This window comes from Mus caroli, chromosome 16 (genome assembly GCF_900094665.2).
Source record: "Mus caroli chromosome 16, CAROLI_EIJ_v1.1, whole genome shotgun sequence".
NCBI classification, from domain to species: domain Eukaryota; kingdom Metazoa; phylum Chordata; class Mammalia; order Rodentia; family Muridae; genus Mus; species Mus caroli.
Genome location: NC_034585.1, coordinates 4,969,809 through 4,986,191, shown reverse-complemented (window position 1 = coordinate 4,986,191; position 16,383 = coordinate 4,969,809). Strand labels below are relative to the sequence as shown.

General features: G+C 48.9%; 1 protein-coding gene across 1 annotated transcript in view; it reads left to right on the top strand.

Moving 5' to 3' along the window:
• Nucleotides 1-1,189: 1,189 nt before the first annotated feature.
• The window catches only part of Tmem114 (transmembrane protein 114), a 22,633-nt gene continuing 7,439 nt past the window's right edge, over nucleotides 1,190-16,383 (top strand). Inside the window, exons 1-3 of the mRNA XM_021185560.1 lie at nucleotides 1,190-1,916; nucleotides 2,195-2,275; nucleotides 13,781-13,918. Of these exons, the coding sequence (XP_021041219.1) occupies nucleotides 1,700-1,916; nucleotides 2,195-2,275; nucleotides 13,781-13,918 (436 nt within the window). The 5' untranslated portion in view covers nucleotides 1,190-1,699. The remainder of the gene's footprint in view (nucleotides 1,917-2,194; nucleotides 2,276-13,780; nucleotides 13,919-16,383) is intronic.

Genomic DNA, 16,383 nt, shown 5'->3' with positions numbered 1-16,383 from the left:
CAAGTCCCACTCATGAGTCTGCAGACCTGTACACTGTTGCTTTCTACCATCTTGTCTCTTTCTTCTAAGCCCCCTTCCCTCACCAGATTCTTGAAACTTCTCTGTATGTAGCAAACTTTCACACTCCTGCAGGTAGGGTAAGCTGCTGGCTTGTCCACGTCTCAGGGTCAATGCTGCTTCCCCAAAGACTAACTGAGGCCTCCCATCTGGTTACTCACCCCTATTCACTGACTTCAGCGTTACAGTTCTTTAAAACGGTGTCACAGCAGCATCAAGGGTTTGAGTTCTCAGCGAAGCCATCTGGTTACTCACCCCTATTCACTGACTTCAGCGTTACAGTTCTTTAAAACGGTGTCACAGCAGCATCAAGGGTTTGAGTTCTCAGCGAAGAAGGTAGCAATGAGGGGCCATTGAGAACTGCAGACTGCAAGGCAGGCCATCTCTGACTCTTCAAACCTGCTTCCCTCACTCCCATAGCCATACACACAGGAGAGTTTCCTTGGGGTGTCTTGCTTTAGGAATGGGAAGTCTGGGCTGCGATTGGACTGCTAATGCCCTTTCTTCTTAGCATGGACCCTCGTGCCAGACGGGCCGGCTTTGGAAGTGTTTCAAAAGCAATGAGAGGTTTTGTGCTGAGGAAGGGGATGGCAGTATTGACAACGCTGGTAATGGCGATGGTAAAGAAAATGGTAACTGTGTTTGTGGTAACAGTGGTGATGAGGTTGTTATTGTTGGTGTGGTAATGGTGACGGGGTGAGGGTGGGATGACGGCGGTGGTGCTGATGGTGGGGTGAGGGCAATGGTAGAAATGGTGAGGCTGATGGTGCTGGTAGTAGTGGTGACGTAGATGATGGGGTGGCGGGTAGGGCTGTGGTGTTAGTGAAGTGCTGGTTGTGATGATGAAGATTTTGTTGACAAAGAAAATAGAGTCACAGAACCTAATGTTCCCTGTTGACTAAAATAATTTTTGTGAAAAAAAAAATCCCGACCTTTTCTTTTGTAGTCAGCAGAGGAAAATTACTTGAAGGTGCATTTTGGAATCAAAAGCGCCTCAGGAGGAGGCTTTGCAGGAGACTCTGCAACCCCAGATTAGAGAAAGTCACCCTCCTCTGACTCCCTAGTATCTGAAGTCCGCCTTCTCTTCAGCACCGCCCCCTTGGCACCTCCCTCAGTCCAGCCTGCTCGTCTTGTGAGCCCAGTCTTCTTGAGGTTTCAGGACGCTCGCCCCGATCCGGAGCGGTGGGAAGCGAAGATAGACGCCGGCTGAACTGGGGGCGCCGAGGTAGAGGTGTGGGGAGAACAAGGAGGACTGAGGTCGACAGAGGCGGGGAGCGGCTGGAGGGGTTCATGGAGGGTGAGGCAGGGGAGTGGAGGCAGTAGTCGGTGGCTGGGGAGAAGAGTGCACAGCCAGAAAGAAAGAGACGCTGGAACGGGGCGCAAGTTGGAGCTGCGAGAGCAGGTGGCACCTGTGCTAGTCGGACCGAGGAGGGTCGGGAGGCACTAGGGTGGAGGTCTGCGGGGACAGGGATCCCTGAGGTCACTGATCTGGGCCGGAGCACGTGCGGGTGGGATCGCTTAAGTGAGGGCGGTGGAGCCAGAGTTTGAGCCGGATTCCAGATCCACGCTGGAGAATCTGGAGTGCAGCGAACAGACCGGGAGCGTGGGCAGGAGCCTGCGCCCCGGGGCCCAACGCTGGGAGATGCGGGTGCGCCTGGGCGCTCTGGCGGGAGCGGCGGCGCTGAGCGGGGCTCTGAGCTTCGTGCTGCTGGCAGCCGCCATCGGCACCGACTTCTGGTACATCATCGACACCGAGAGGCTGGAAAGGAGCAGCCAGAGGGTGCGGGACCAGGGACCGGCCAACCGCAGCCAGCAAGAGCCTCTGAGCTCCCACTCGGGACTCTGGAGGACTTGCCGAGGTAAGGGTCCTTCCAGGGTCGGTGTTCTCACCTGGGTGCAGTACCTGGGACCTGTTGCTTGCCTCATACTCCTGTCTCAACCTCCAAGCTCACAGTGCCAAGCACTTAGGGGTGCTGGGAGGATCGACAGAGAGGCTGGCCTGCAAAAGTACGAAGTGCCCAGCTTATAAGTGCATTAACACCCTCTTGCTTTCTTGGGCCGGAGACATCTAGGGCAGCTTTGGGGCGGGGGGGGGGAGTTTCAGGGTTCTGCAGGTGAAACTCCTTCCTCCCATCAGTCCAGAGCTCCTGCACGCCATTGATGAACCCTTTCTGGCAGGAGAATGTGACGGTCAGCGACTCCAGCAGACAGCTTCTCAGTAAGTCTGGGGACAATGGATGGAGGGAACAGTCCCTCAGTTTTGATGCTCTTCTCCAAACCTGAACTTCAGTGGTCATGGAGGCTGTGGGTGGGAGGCCTTTGACCACAGGGCCTGAGAGGGTGGGGCTATGCCTGGGGGCGGGGCCACTCTTATTTTAACTTGAAGGTATGTAGAATTCATCCAACCAACAGACAGCCCTGTGCACCATTGGTGACTGAGCTAGACCTCAAATCCAGGCAGTGCCCTCTAGGCCTTTCTGGACTTGCTGTGGAAAGAGGTCCTCACTACACAAGCAATTACATTTGAGTGGTAGTCCTCATGAAAGAAGGTGGGGGAGTCCAAGCCAGTGTCCAAACACCTTTGGATGGTGACGCTAAATGAAAGGTCTTGTCCAGTAGTCTGAGGGCCAGTTTGTCAGTAAAAAGAGTGTGGGGTGATTTAAGGCAGGTACTTTGGAAGAGGCGAGCATCCTGTTGCCTGAAGGGTGGTCACATGTGACTTGTTGGTGCCTGGTTTTCCCAGCACCTCCCACAGGGTCTGCTACTTAGAGAATTGAAGCTCAATATAAAAGGAAAAGGGGCTTGAATGACACCTGTGGCAGAACGGGGAAAAGGGGGTTAATTTTGTTTATTGGAATTTAGGGCGGCCCAGACACCAGCTAAGAGCTTTCCATCACTGTCTCTGATTCTCACATCCACCCTGCTCAAAGTTGGTATCTCCCTCTTCTCTCCACTACTGTGTCAGCACTGGGTATTAAACACACGTTCATACAGGCAAACGTTCTACCACTGAACTCAATCAATCCCTGTCTCTCTCTTCTTCGTTTCAGTTTTTTTTTTTTTTTTGAACTAAGTTTTCTAGCCTGACCTTGAACACACACTGCAACTCTGTCAGGCCTGGACTTGCAATTCTCCTGCCTCAGCCACCTGAGTAGCTGGAATTATATTTAGCACCAGGCCTGGAGCATTGTCTCTGTGTTTGACTTTCACTTGGCAACTGAGTCCAAGAAGGGTCTTGAGAGGGGATATGAAACGAGAATGGACATCCATAGACGTTGGGTGTGGGTAGTATTGGACAGACAGCCTGTGGCTTAGGAAGTTACCCTTAGCCCTCCTCTCTGTTTCTTCCCTAGCTCTTCCCTCTGCATCTCAGGTTCCCTCTTGCTTAGGACTTTGCACATGCCAATTCCTGACATCTTCCTCATGTCCCTCTGCTCCCACCTACTAGCTTAGCTTTGCTAATTCTGTTCTGATTCTGAACAGGTCATTTGGCTTTTTGAAGTGTAGAATCTCACCTTTTCATTAGACTGTAAATTCCATGAAGGCAGAGATTTTTCTCTATCCTGCCCATTGTTGAAATCTCAGTACTTAGCACAGAAATTAGCAGACAGCAGATCACAATCAAAATTATATAGATATGAATGAATGGAACAGTCAATGAATGGATAGATGGATAGATTAATGAATGATTAGATTGATGGATGAGTTAGTGGATGAATGGATGGATGGAAGAGTGAATGACTGGATAGATGGATGAGTGAGTGGATGAATGAGTGAATGACCAGATGGATGGAGGAGTGAGAGGATGAGTGGATGAATGGATGGATGGAAGAGTGAATGACTAGATGGGCAGAGGAGTGAATGGATGAATGGATGACTGGATGGATGAATGAGTGAATGACTAGATGAATGGGGGAGTGAGAGGATGAGTGGATGACTGGATGGATGAAGGAGTGAATGACTAGATGGATGGATGAATGGATGGGTGGATGGATGGATGGATGGAGGAGTGAATGACTGGATAGATGGATGAGTGGATGACTGGATGGATAGAGCAGGGAATGACTAGATGGGTGGAGAAGTGAATGGATGGATATACAAATAGATGACTTGGAACCAAAGTGTTTCTCTCAAGTCCAGTAGCATTCTGGGAAATATTTAACAAATAGCTCTCTTGAAAAAATTTAGAGCCCTTTATTTATAATATTAGCCCTTTCTGTGTTACATTTCCACTTTGATCAGTTTTACATTGTCAGCATAATATTTCCTGCTCATAAAATTCCCCAAATCTTACCTGGCCCTTGTCAGCTCCAGCACAACTCTGTGTAAGTTTCCACTGCCAGAGGCTCCCCTGTGGTCACCCCATGTGGGAGTTGAGGTGGGGTGTGGGCAGTCTGTACTGCTGTGTGCTCCAACTGCGCTGAGAGGTGCTTTGGCTGTTGTTTGAGTAGTGCTTCAAGAATCATCTAGAATTTGTGTTTGAAGTATGGGAGAGAAGGGTCTATCCCTAACTCAGTGCCTTCTCTGGACCTCTTGATCCTGGAGTAGGTTTCTTGGCCTTTCTAAGTCTCATTTCCACACTGATGAAAATGAGGTGTCAAACCCATTCAGGGTGCTGTCAGGACCCCAACACAGGGATGAAAATACACAAAACACTTGGGAGGCTGAGTCAGGAAGACCAAAAGTTTAAAGACTGCTGAACTCCAATGTGAGTTCAGTGTTGGCCTGGGCAACTTAAACTAAGTGAATAGTTCTGGAGATAGAGTTCAGTGACTTGCCTAGGATGCACAAAGCTCTGGGTCCTAGCCCCAGCACTGGGGGGTAGATAAAAGAATGATAACACAAGACATCACACGATCAAAATGAGCAGTTAAGACCCCCACTTCGCTCTTTAGCTGTTGTGTGTGGTGCCTCAAAGAAGGGCTTGGCAGACTCAGGGCTGGCTCTCAGCGATCACTCACTGTTCTCACTAAACCCTCTCCAGTCTCCTTTTAACCTGTGATACACTGGTGACCCTTTGTCAAGGCTGGTGCCATCATTGAGCCACCTCGTCCTGCTTAAATCCTATTGGATCCACATAGACAGAGTTGGCCCTGGGCTGGCTTTCCTCTCAGCTTGCTACTGCAAGTGCCCTGCTTGTCCCCTGAGGCTGGGAAGCAGGCAGATTCTTGGCTGCACTCAGCCAGCTCTTCCCCTGGGATGTAGTCTAAGCAGCAGATTTTTGTGTGACCTTGGGTATTGCCTCTACGTGTCTGGGCCTCAGCTCCCTCACATTGAGGGTAGGAACCATCTTCTTTCTAATCTTTTAGAAAATCTCCCTATTGCACAGAGAGCTTTTAAAACAATGTTTACTGTTATTGTGTGTAGAGTCTGTGTAGATCAAAGGACCACTTCATGAGCTGGTCCTCCCAACCTTCATCTGGGGATGCACTTAGGCCACAAGACAGGCACGGAAAGCCCTTTACTCACTGAACTGCCTGATGGCCTCCTTCTAAGCCTGTAGTGAGGGTGGAATTTGGGAGTTGCCTTTAATAAGTCTGGGGTGGCGGGTGCTTGGTTACATATACAGCCAGGAGCTGGGGCTGCTGTTGTCTCCATTGTATTAGCCAGGAATGAGGGCAAGCTGCCCCTTCGGACTGTACACTCATTGAAATCACCCCCAGAGAGAGCTTTTTCTCAGAATTGGTTTTTCCCCATAAATGAATTTTGTGTTTGGTCCAAGCTCTTTATGATATAAAGATGTTCCAGTCATTTAAAGATCCATTACATTGGCCAGAGAGACAGGTCGACAACAGAGTTCTGAGTCAACTCCCTAAGCTCATCCTGGTGGGCATGGATGGGCAGAAAACCCACGTCTGCCCAGGGACCACTTGAGCACATTCTGACCCCTGCAGGCAGAGTGGTGGGGCAAACCCCATCACCGCTGCCTCTTGATTCCATTTGGCCATCTGGGAGGAGGAATGTGAGCAGATTGTGAAGTTCAGAACAGATGGCCCAACTCCTCACCTCTTCCAGTCAGGGGCCAGAGAAAGCCATCTGCTCTAGAATGAGCTCTGTTACTGTGACAAAGCTCCCTGACGAAAGCGACATAGGCAACAATTCCAGTGTATAGTCTACTGCTATGAGGGAGCCAGGGCAGGAACATAACTGCGGCCATGGCCAACAACATAGAGGGATGGGTGGATGCTTGCTTCTTTGTTTGTATTTTCTCTACTTCATGTTGTCCAGGGCCCCATGCATGAAATAATGCCTTCTACATGCAGGGTGGATCTGCCCACCTCAATCAACAACCAAGACACCCTCACCCCGTAGACATGCTCACAGGCCGACCAGGCCTAGATAATTCTACATTAAGACTCTTCCTGAATGAAAACCAATTAGTTCGGCATCCAGGGGACATGTTCCTTAGTAGCAGAGTCTTGATAACCAGGCTTGAATACTTATTTGGCTTTCAGATTTGCTCCAGGGAAATGCTTTTGGGGGCAAGGAGTTTATCACTTAGCTCTCTAAATGAGTCCGATGGACAGTGAGCAGGCTTAGGGTATCAGTCAGGAATCTTTCTGTAGCAAACGACAGAAATACCGATTATGCCAACTTAAAAGGAATGGCTGGCCCGTGTTTTTTGAGGTGGTCCGGTGTGTTGGGATCCCTGGGGCTCTCTTTCTTTTCCTCCTTTTGTGAGCTTCACTTTGGAAGGGGGTCTGTTTGGATCTGAGTCCTGCAGCCAAGTAGGGAGGGGCTTCTGCACTGCTAAAATTTCCAGTCAAGTATCCTATTGGGCCAGATCGAGTCATGTGCCTGTGTGTTGAGCCAATTGCGTGAAGCTAAAAAGATGTTGTATGGTGATTGGCCAGGCTGACACCATTTATTTATTTATTTATTTATTTATTTTTATTTTTTTCCCCTTTCCAGACAAGATTGGTGTGCGTCACTACACCAGGCCTTGTGGTCAGTCTTAATATAGGTGCAGAAATGGCATCAGGCCCTTAAAGACAAGGGATAGAAAGTGGGGACTCTTGACTGCAACTTACCCACTTGTATGCACTCTCAGCCATCAGCCGTGCCTTTAAGTGGGTTCTTCTGGGAGGAAATGAGATCCTATACGCAAAGATCCAGGGATAGGATCTGAATACAGTAGGAGCTCAATTAATGCCTTAATGTTTAATGTAAAATGGAAAAAATGGAACTAGTAATTGGAGATATGCTTATTTTAGAGATTTCTGGAAGCTGGTAGGATGGCTCGGTGGATGCTTGCTGTGCAAGACCATAGATTTGGGTTTTGTTCCCGGAACCCATGGAAACATGGTAAGAGAGAATTGACTCCACAAAGGGGTCCTCTGAGCCCTACATGCATGTTATGACACACATGATCAGATATGGCAGAGACATGATCTCTCTAAAACATGCACACATGCACAAAACAATACTAAAGTTTCTTTTAAAAAAGAATGTGTGTGTGTGTGTGTGTGTGCGCACACACATATGTACATGTTAGTTGTATATTTGTGGAGGCCAAAGGTGGATGTTGGGTTTCTTCCTCTATAACTTTACACCTTTAAAAAATTTTTTTGAGACAGGGTCTCTCACTTTACCTGGAGCTTCTTGTTTCAGGTAGACAGCTGACAGGATGACCAGATGTCCCCCACCCACCTGCCCGACCTATGGGGTTACAAGTGGGTGCTGCCACACCTGGTGTTAGTGCAGATGCTGGGGTTTTGAATTCAGGCCCTCACGGTTGCAAAGCAAGCATTTTACCCCTGAGCCATTTCCCCATCCTGATCCACTGATTCATTTAGTGTGTATTTATTTTACACTAGCATTGGGCTGTCTGTCTGGCATTGAATCTCATCAGATATTGGCTTCTGTCAGCCAAACACTGGTCTTATCTCTTCAGACATATCAACTGATTTAATCTCCACCACAGATAGCCTAATATCAATATCATACTTATTATTATCATACTCAGTGTTGTAGGTGAGAAAACATGGGATACAGGGGGTAGGTGAGTTACATTTGTGTAATAGCTGGCAGGTTTGGGACTTGAACCCTGGCAGTTTACTTTTGGAATGGTGCTGTGTTGAGCCACATTTTAGTACAATGCATGTATAAGACTTGTAGGCTTGGAGAGCTGGCCTGCCATGAAAGCATGGGACCCAAGCTCAATACCCAGAACCTACAAAACCCAGTCCAAACAACAACCAAAACCAAACCAAAATTCATAAGCCCCCTGGAAAAGAAACCCATCAGTGATGGCACATGCTTGTCACCCCAGAACTTGTAGGTGGATGGCCAAGAGACAGGTTCTTTGTCTAGACAGCTGAGTTATGAATTCCAGGCCAGCCGGAGACTCTTGTCTTGAAACCCAAACTGAATGATGCTCTTAGAAATGACTCTTGGGGTTGACCTCTGGCCTCACACAGGTTCACTCAGACTTGAACATGCAGGAACATGTAAACACACACACACACACACTGGGTCAGAGTTTCAGGCTGTTTTGCCTCAGGCAAGAAACTTTGAGGAGGATGAATAAGCCAAGGCAGGAGATAGGATTGGGTCAGAATGTTCCAGAGACAGCCAGAAGCCTTACGGTTCTGGAGGGTAGGCTAGAATGTGCTTTTCAGAGGCATACCCCTTCTTTCCAGATTCATCTTCACCCATGTCTCTTCTGAGTAGGTGGCCGTGATCAAGCTGGTCAGATGAGGACCCAGAGGGTCAAGTGCTTTCCCTAGCAAAACAGGCTGGTGGTAGAGGCTGACTGAGGCTGGGGACCTGGCCTGGCTATCTCTGAAAAGATGAGGTTGTGGGCGGGGAAATCGCCAGACTGGGTTTCCTGGCATTCAGGATGCACGGGCGCTGCAGTCGTGTGGAAAATTAAAATGAAGCTGGGTGCGAAATGAGAATGGAAGAGCGGGGGTGGAACCAGAGGGGACATAAAACACACAACGCCACAAAGCTCTGGGCATAGCAGGGAAATAATATGTGATTTCCTCAGAGCGGTACTGCAGGCAAGGTGGGGTGCAGAGAGCAAGTGAGGCCAGAGCCCGGCAGTCTGCTCTGCTTTGGATATGGAATCTCCCCTCACAGTCTTAGTCTGTGGAGAGGTCACCGAGTGTCCAGGGCAGAGAGGCCACTGAGTGGCACTAGCTGTGTCCGTGGCGAATCTGTGGATGTGTCTGAGTTATGAGCTGTAGTACGAGCAGGTTGAGGAAGTGGCTGAGAAGTACTGTGTTCCTGGCCTCCCCCGGCACCTCATCTCCTCCTCACTCCCTAGAGATGGGTAGCTCTTGTTTGCTATGGCGTTTCTGCTGTCACCAGCCTAAGAGCCAGGAAACGCGGTGAGCATAGACAGAAGCCTTGGGAACTCAGCCCAAAGCAACCTTTCTTCTTTTTAGTTTTCTCTCACTCAGATGTTTTGCCACAGCTGACTAATGCAGGGCCTCAACTCCTTGGGAGTGTGAAGGTTTGGGTATGAAGGCAGCCTTTCTGGGGCACCTATGGAAAGCCAACCCATGCTTAAAAATCTTAAAACATTGATTCCACTTGTACGATCTCTGTGACATTTTTGTTTGTTTGTTTTTCTAGACAGGGTTTCTCTGTGTAGCCCTGGCTGTCCCAGAACTCACTCTGTAGACCAGGCTGGCCTTGAACTCAGAAATCCACCTGCCTCTGCCTCCCAAATGCTGTGTGCACCACCACTGCCTGGTTCTCTGTGACATTTTTAGGACGAGGTTTACCGTGTTTGTTTGAAGTGGTGGTGAAAAGCCTCGGGGGGTGGAGGGGGTGCGGGTCAGATGGAGGATGAGTAGACATTTATGTGCATGCACGATGTTAAGGAAAATTATGGAACCTGTAAGATGAAAGGATTGATATGCCTAGAACATTAAGCTGCGTGGGGGAATGGCTGTGCTAGTTACAGAGTGTTACAGGCTGTGCACTGCTGTTTGCTGCCATCCCTCAGTCCGATTAGTCAGGGTTCCCTTATTAGGACACCTGGCTTGTTCGACTCATGAGCACAGAAAGTTTATTTTTGTTCATGGATCTGAAGGTCACATTGTGCTGTTCTCAGTTGGGCCCATCACTTTGCGGCTGTGGTGACACAATGTGGTGGGGACACTTGGCTGAGCAAAACTGCTCCCTTCACAGCCGGGATGTAGGAATGAGACGAGAGCAGGCTCTCACCGTGTCCTTGGAAGGTACATTTCCATCCACTCAGACCTCACTTCAGCCCAGCTCCTGCTGTTCTCATCACCTCCAGATGATGAGCTTCTGAGACACTTATCCTAACCATAGCCAGTATAACACTCAGATCTATAATGACGCCATACAGCTATCTACAATGTAATGATACCATGGTCACCATAGCAACCATCTATTGAGCATCTACTTTTGGCATATATGATACTCCTACTGTGTATCACCTAAGGTGTATGGTAGTGTGGTAAATGATACTACTAACAAATAAACATACCTGGATCTAAGAAATGACTCAGTAGGCAGGAGCACTTGCCTCATACACCTTGTGACCTGAGTTCTATTCCTAAGACCCAGGTTCATTAGATTTTTGTCCTGTTGTCATAATAGAAGACCTATGACAAGGACAACTTATTGGAAAGGGCTTATTTGGCTCATAGTTCCAGAGGGATAGAACTCAATCCCAGTATGGAAGGCAAGGCAGATTGCAGGAGCAAGAGGCAGGCTGATCCCATTACATCCACACCAAGGAAGCAAAAACTGAATGGAAGATGGGGTCAGGCTATAAAGCCTCAAAGCCCACTGGACCTCTGTGATGTACATTTTCTGGCAGAGCCCCTCTTCCCAAAGGTTCCACAACCTTAACAAACATTGCCTCCAGCTGGGGACAAAGTGTTAAAACACACGGGCCTACGGGGAACAGTTCATATGCAAACCACATGTAGAGGTGGAAGGAGAGACCTGACCCCACAAAGCTGTCCTCCGATGTCCACATGCATGCCACGGTATGCCACCACTACATTAAATGAATACATTTTAAAAGAGAGATGCCCACACCCTCAGCTCCAGAATCAGTGAATGACTGGCTTTACTTGGGAAGAGCAACACTGTGAATGGGGTTGAGGATCTTGAGTTGAGGCTCTCTTGGGTTAGTGTAATAGGCTGTAAGGCCCATGATGAACGAGTGTCCTTACAAGAGGAAACACACAGAGAAGAGACAGAGGCAGAGGGAGAACCTGGAGTGGCGCTGCCTAAGCCAATGTTGCTGCCTGCTGTCCCAAAGTGGCTGCTGAGAGGCAGGGCCACCCCCTGCCGTGGGGATGAGGACCAGGATTCCAAACACCTTGACTCTAAAGCTTAGCAAATAAATCCTTGGTGGTGGCTTATGGTTTGGCTGGGTCTCGAGTTGCCCAGTCTGGCCACGCATGCACGGTGTCGCTGAGAGTGACCTTAAATTTTTGATGCTTCTGCTTTACCTCCCAACTACTGCGATTATAGGCATGCACGACAATGCCTGGTTTAAATTGCTTGTTTTTGAGATGTTATTATTATTATTGTTGTTGTTGTTATTACTACTATATGTGTATGTGTGTTATGTCAATGCACCCCCTGTGGGCAGTGCTCGTGAGGGCCAGGGAAGAATTGGGCCCCCTTAGAGCTGGCATCACAGATAGTTGTTAGCTGCCACTTAGGTGCTTAGACTCAAATCCTTGGACGAGCTTCTGATGCTCCTAACTGCTGAGTCACCTCTTCAGGGTGCTACACTGAGTCACCTCTTCAGGGTGCTACACACACCCCTTGAAAGGTTTTGAGAATCATGCCTAGTTTCCCTTGGTGCTGGGTTTGGAACACAGTCCTGAATGGTAGGCAAGCAGTGTACGGAACCACATCCCCAGAACCACACTCTGAGCTTTCATACTGAGCCTTTAATCTCAGTGTTCAGGAGGCAGAGGCAGTGAAATGTCTGAGTTCGAGGCCAGCCTGGTCTGCAGAGTGAGTTCCAGGACAGCCTGGGCTACACAGAGAAACCCTGTCTTGAGAATCAAAACAAACAAAAGACGATGCACGTTTCCACATTCCTAGTACTGGGGTTACAGATGCTGCTGTTGCACCCCACTTTCTTTAAGCTTTCAAACTCAGGTCCTGATGTTTGTACAACAGGTGCTTAATGGACAGACCCATCTCTTCAGCCCCACCCTGATTGGTGTTTTCCTTTCATGTACTGAGCCCCCAACTCACAGGCTCAGAGGATGGGCTATTTGTTGGCTCTCCATTTGACAGATGAGAAAACTGAGGTTGCAAAGCTACCCCCAGCTTGTTATGTTAGAACAGACACTGGAGCCCTGGGGATGGGAATGTGAGCAGCCGGTGCTCGGTCGATCCTGAGACACTGAGGGACACACGAGTGCCAGTGTGCCTGGTGGTTGAGGCTGTTGATTTATTTAATGGCTTTTGAGGATTGTGTAGCACTGTGATCTTGATGCTAATCCCTGTGTGCAGTCTATCAGCTCATCCACAGGGTGTACTGTCCGTGAGCTATTCATCTTTGTCTCTGGAGTGTGGAGCGGGGCTCCTAGCAGACAGCATCTAGTCATCTGCTGAATTTAATATGTCCTGGGGGGAGGGGCCGAGGAGATGGTCTAAAGAGTAAAGCGCTTGTGGCTCAAGGGTGAGAATCCAAGTTCAAATCTCTAGCACCCACAGAAAAGGTCAAAATTGAAAGGGCAATTTCCACCCATTCTACTGTTTTTACAGATAGACCCCAGATCACAGTCAGACACTGCCTGTATGACAGGTTTAAGATCTTGTTCATTATCGTGTGTGGTGTGTGAACAGGTGTAGCACAGCCCACAGAGAGACCTGAGGACAACTTTGTAGCGTTAGCTTTCTCCTCCTGTCTTCAGGCAAACATGGCCAGTGGTTTTGCCTATGGAGCCATCTCACTAGCCCCTGTATTGCATTAATGTTTTATTGTTAAGATCACCAAGGGTTTGGGGTGTGGGATGAGATTAGATCCATGCCCCCCTCCCAGGATAAAATGAGTCATGTGCCTTGAATTTGTGATGTGTCTGTAATTTGGGACAGGAACAGGCAGAGGCAGAACATGAGTATAGGGTTTTGTTTTTGTTTTTCAAGACACGGTTTCTCTGTTTAACAGCCCTGGCTGTCCTGGAACTCATTTTGTAGACCAGACTGGTCTTGAACTCACAGAGATCGGCATGCCTCTGCCTCCCGAGGGGTTGGATTAAAGGAGCGTGCCACCACCCCTGGCCTTGTATGTTTTAAGAAATTAGTTAATTTCTCACAGCTGGGAATGCAAGAGCAACATGTACTCTAAACCACGGAGCCATCTCTCCAGCCCCAGGTATAGGGATTTTATAAGCTGTCCTTTCGCCACCGCCTCTGCTCACCACTTGTCACTGTCTTCAGCTAGAAGGGAACTAGATTTTCCCCGGGAGACTTGGGGGTGTTTATCTCTTAGACTTACTTGGTTATTTGCATATTCATTAGCTGGCTCTTGAGTCTCACTGAGAGAATAAGTAAATAATACAACATTGCCCTCTAGGGGTTGCAGAGAGTAAGTGCAAAGATGCTCACAGTTCAGACCGTGCATTCAGGAGTCTCCACGGTTCTTAACTACCACTAGAAGTAGTTGTGTAGACCTACTGTTGTGGGTACGTGGTAAACATATGTAAATGATTGGATGCTACATATTAGTAACCCCCTGTGCCTGTTACCCTCTTCTCCTTAGCTATGCATGGGACATTCGTGATCTTATTGCCACTCAGTCTGATCGTGATGGTATTTGGGGGGATGACCGGGTTCCTGAGCTTCCTCCTCAGAGCTCACCTCCTCCTGCTGCTCACCGGGACCCTCTTTCTCTTTGGAGGTAGGTGTACACCTGCCCGGGGCCTAGGCTCTACAGTTGTACTGATGGTGAGTCCCTTGCTGTAACCCTCTTTAGGGGCAGGTCTCAGCTTCTCTAAGGGCTTCCTCCCATTGTGACAGCAGCTGGGAAAGGCAGTGGTTTTCGGCCTTAAGCTCCCCAGATCTCTGGTTCCAGGAAAAGAAGAAGGACGGGGTAGGGCACAGCCTTAGGAGTCATCCCCAGCATCTTGCTGCAAAGCTGCCACCTCTGTCTTGGTCTCCCAGGGATGGCCTTGGCTTCCGGTTTAGAGCTGTGGGCTGACAACCGCTGCCTTTGCTCCCTTCTGATGTGGGAAATCAGACTGACCAGGCACAGAAGGACACAGTGCACATGCATGGCTTCACTGGGCTGTAGGTTCTCAGTAAGCAGAGCTCATGGTGAGACAGAACAGAACCATAAGTAGAAGCAGTGGATGGGTCTGGGGACACGCCAGCTGTGTGGCACTCAGCTTCATTTAGCAGGCATAAGTTCAGGGACCTATTGTCCATTCTCGTGGTTACAGTCAGTACCCATAGATGGTGTATCCATACGCCCTGCACTTGAATGTGGCCAAGAGGTAAATTTTTATGTGTTTCACCATAAAAAGAAGTTGTGTGAGTTGACCCATGTAGTCAACAGCGTCTTAAGCTACTCCATGCACACACATTATAGCCATGTGCATCATACTCTGAAAATGTGCAAGGTTTACTGTGAGAAAGTGGCACACTTCAGGTCATGGCAGTACATACCCATTAGGCTGAGTGTTGATTTCAAGCTGAAATCCAGATAATACCGTACAGTGTAGCTTTTTTTTTTTTTTTTTTTTTTNGAGACAGGGGGTTTCTCTGTGTAGCCCTGGCTGTCCTGGNACTCNCTTTGTAGACCAGGCTGGCCTCNAACTCAGAAATCCGCCTGCCTCTGCCTCCCGAGTGCTGGGATTAAAGGCGTGCGCCACCACGCCCGGCTCTACAGTGTAACTTTTACAAACAGAAAACAATACCAAATCAAGCCATACCTCTCAAACCCAAACCCAAACCCAAACCACACCCTCCAAAACCCAAACCCATCCTTAAACCAAACCTAACCAAACCAAACTTACCCAACCACATCCAAACAAAGGCCGGGCCGACAGACACTGGCCAAGGCAGTTCTGTTTACATGCCTGGCTACAGGCCTTGGGAAAGTGGGACCCACAGCCCAGATGGGTGCCCTCTGGCTCCCTGAATTACAACAAGAGAAAGAAAGACAGAGGCCTAGGAAATGGCTCAGCATGTAAGAACATTTGGTATGTAAGCAAGAGAACCCCCAAAGGCTAAGATCCCCCCAAACCATGGAACAATCCAGGCATGATTGTGTGTGTGTGTGTGTGTGTGTGTATAGAATGGGAAGGAGGAAGGGGAGGAAACAGGAGGATGTTGCTAAAATTTCTCCCTAGAAAAGGTGTAAACCACATCTTTCCCCCTTCTCGGGTCCCAATGAGGAAGTTCACTGATTCAACGGAAGTTCACCGGGGGAACCTGTGAGTTTATGAGGCTTACAGACAGAGCAGTGGGTGAGGGGTTACAGGCAGGGCATAGATGACCTTAAAGCAGCCACCCCAAAAGGTCTGTACCCACCCAGCATGCGTGATGACTCCCTATGGCTGTATAGATGAAGCCCACCCCTTTCCTCCCCTCCAGATCTCCTCCAACCCTTCCCCCACGCCCACAAAAAATTAGGGTAGAAATGCTTCTAATGGTGGTGGCTAGATACTCAGGTGAGGGTGCTAAGACCCTCCATGCCCCCCCCTAGGCCAGCAGAACTCCTGATGTTGGCAGCAGTTTGGCTGGGAGGACAGTCCTGCATAACAGAGGGAGAGGGGAAGAGGAGAGAGACAGAGGAGGGAGAGGAAGGTAGGGGGAGGGAAATGAGGGAGGAGAAAGAGAAGGAGAAAGAGGTGTATGTGAAGAAAATCCAGCTCTTATGTTAAAAGAATAGAAGGTTTTTTTTTTTTTTTCCTGGAGCTGAATATTAGTGACCATGGTCTGGGAACAGAGATTCAGGTCTTCGGTCTCCACAAATATCATGTTCCAATGAAGTAGAAATTCATGGAATGTTTTATGGCAACGAATAAAGAAAGCCATAAGTGGTCCATCGGTGGGTACATTTGGGTAGGTGAGTTTAAGTAAGATGCGGAGAAGGCTGCTCTAGGGCTGGCTTGCTGACAGCCCGCTAAGCCCTTTGACGGGGACGGACAAGTCGCAACATCATTGAAGTCTTAATCAACCCGCCTTTGCAGACATAGGTTTTTTTTCCAGGACTTCTCAGGCACAAAGGAGAAGGAAGGAGGCAGGGAGGAGGGAGGAGGTGAGAGGAAGGGGAGTTGAAAGAAGAGTGAGGAAGGAAGCTGAGGGGGTGGAGGAAAGAAGGGGGGTTCAGGAGGGAACTGGGTGGTGGTGGTGGTGGTG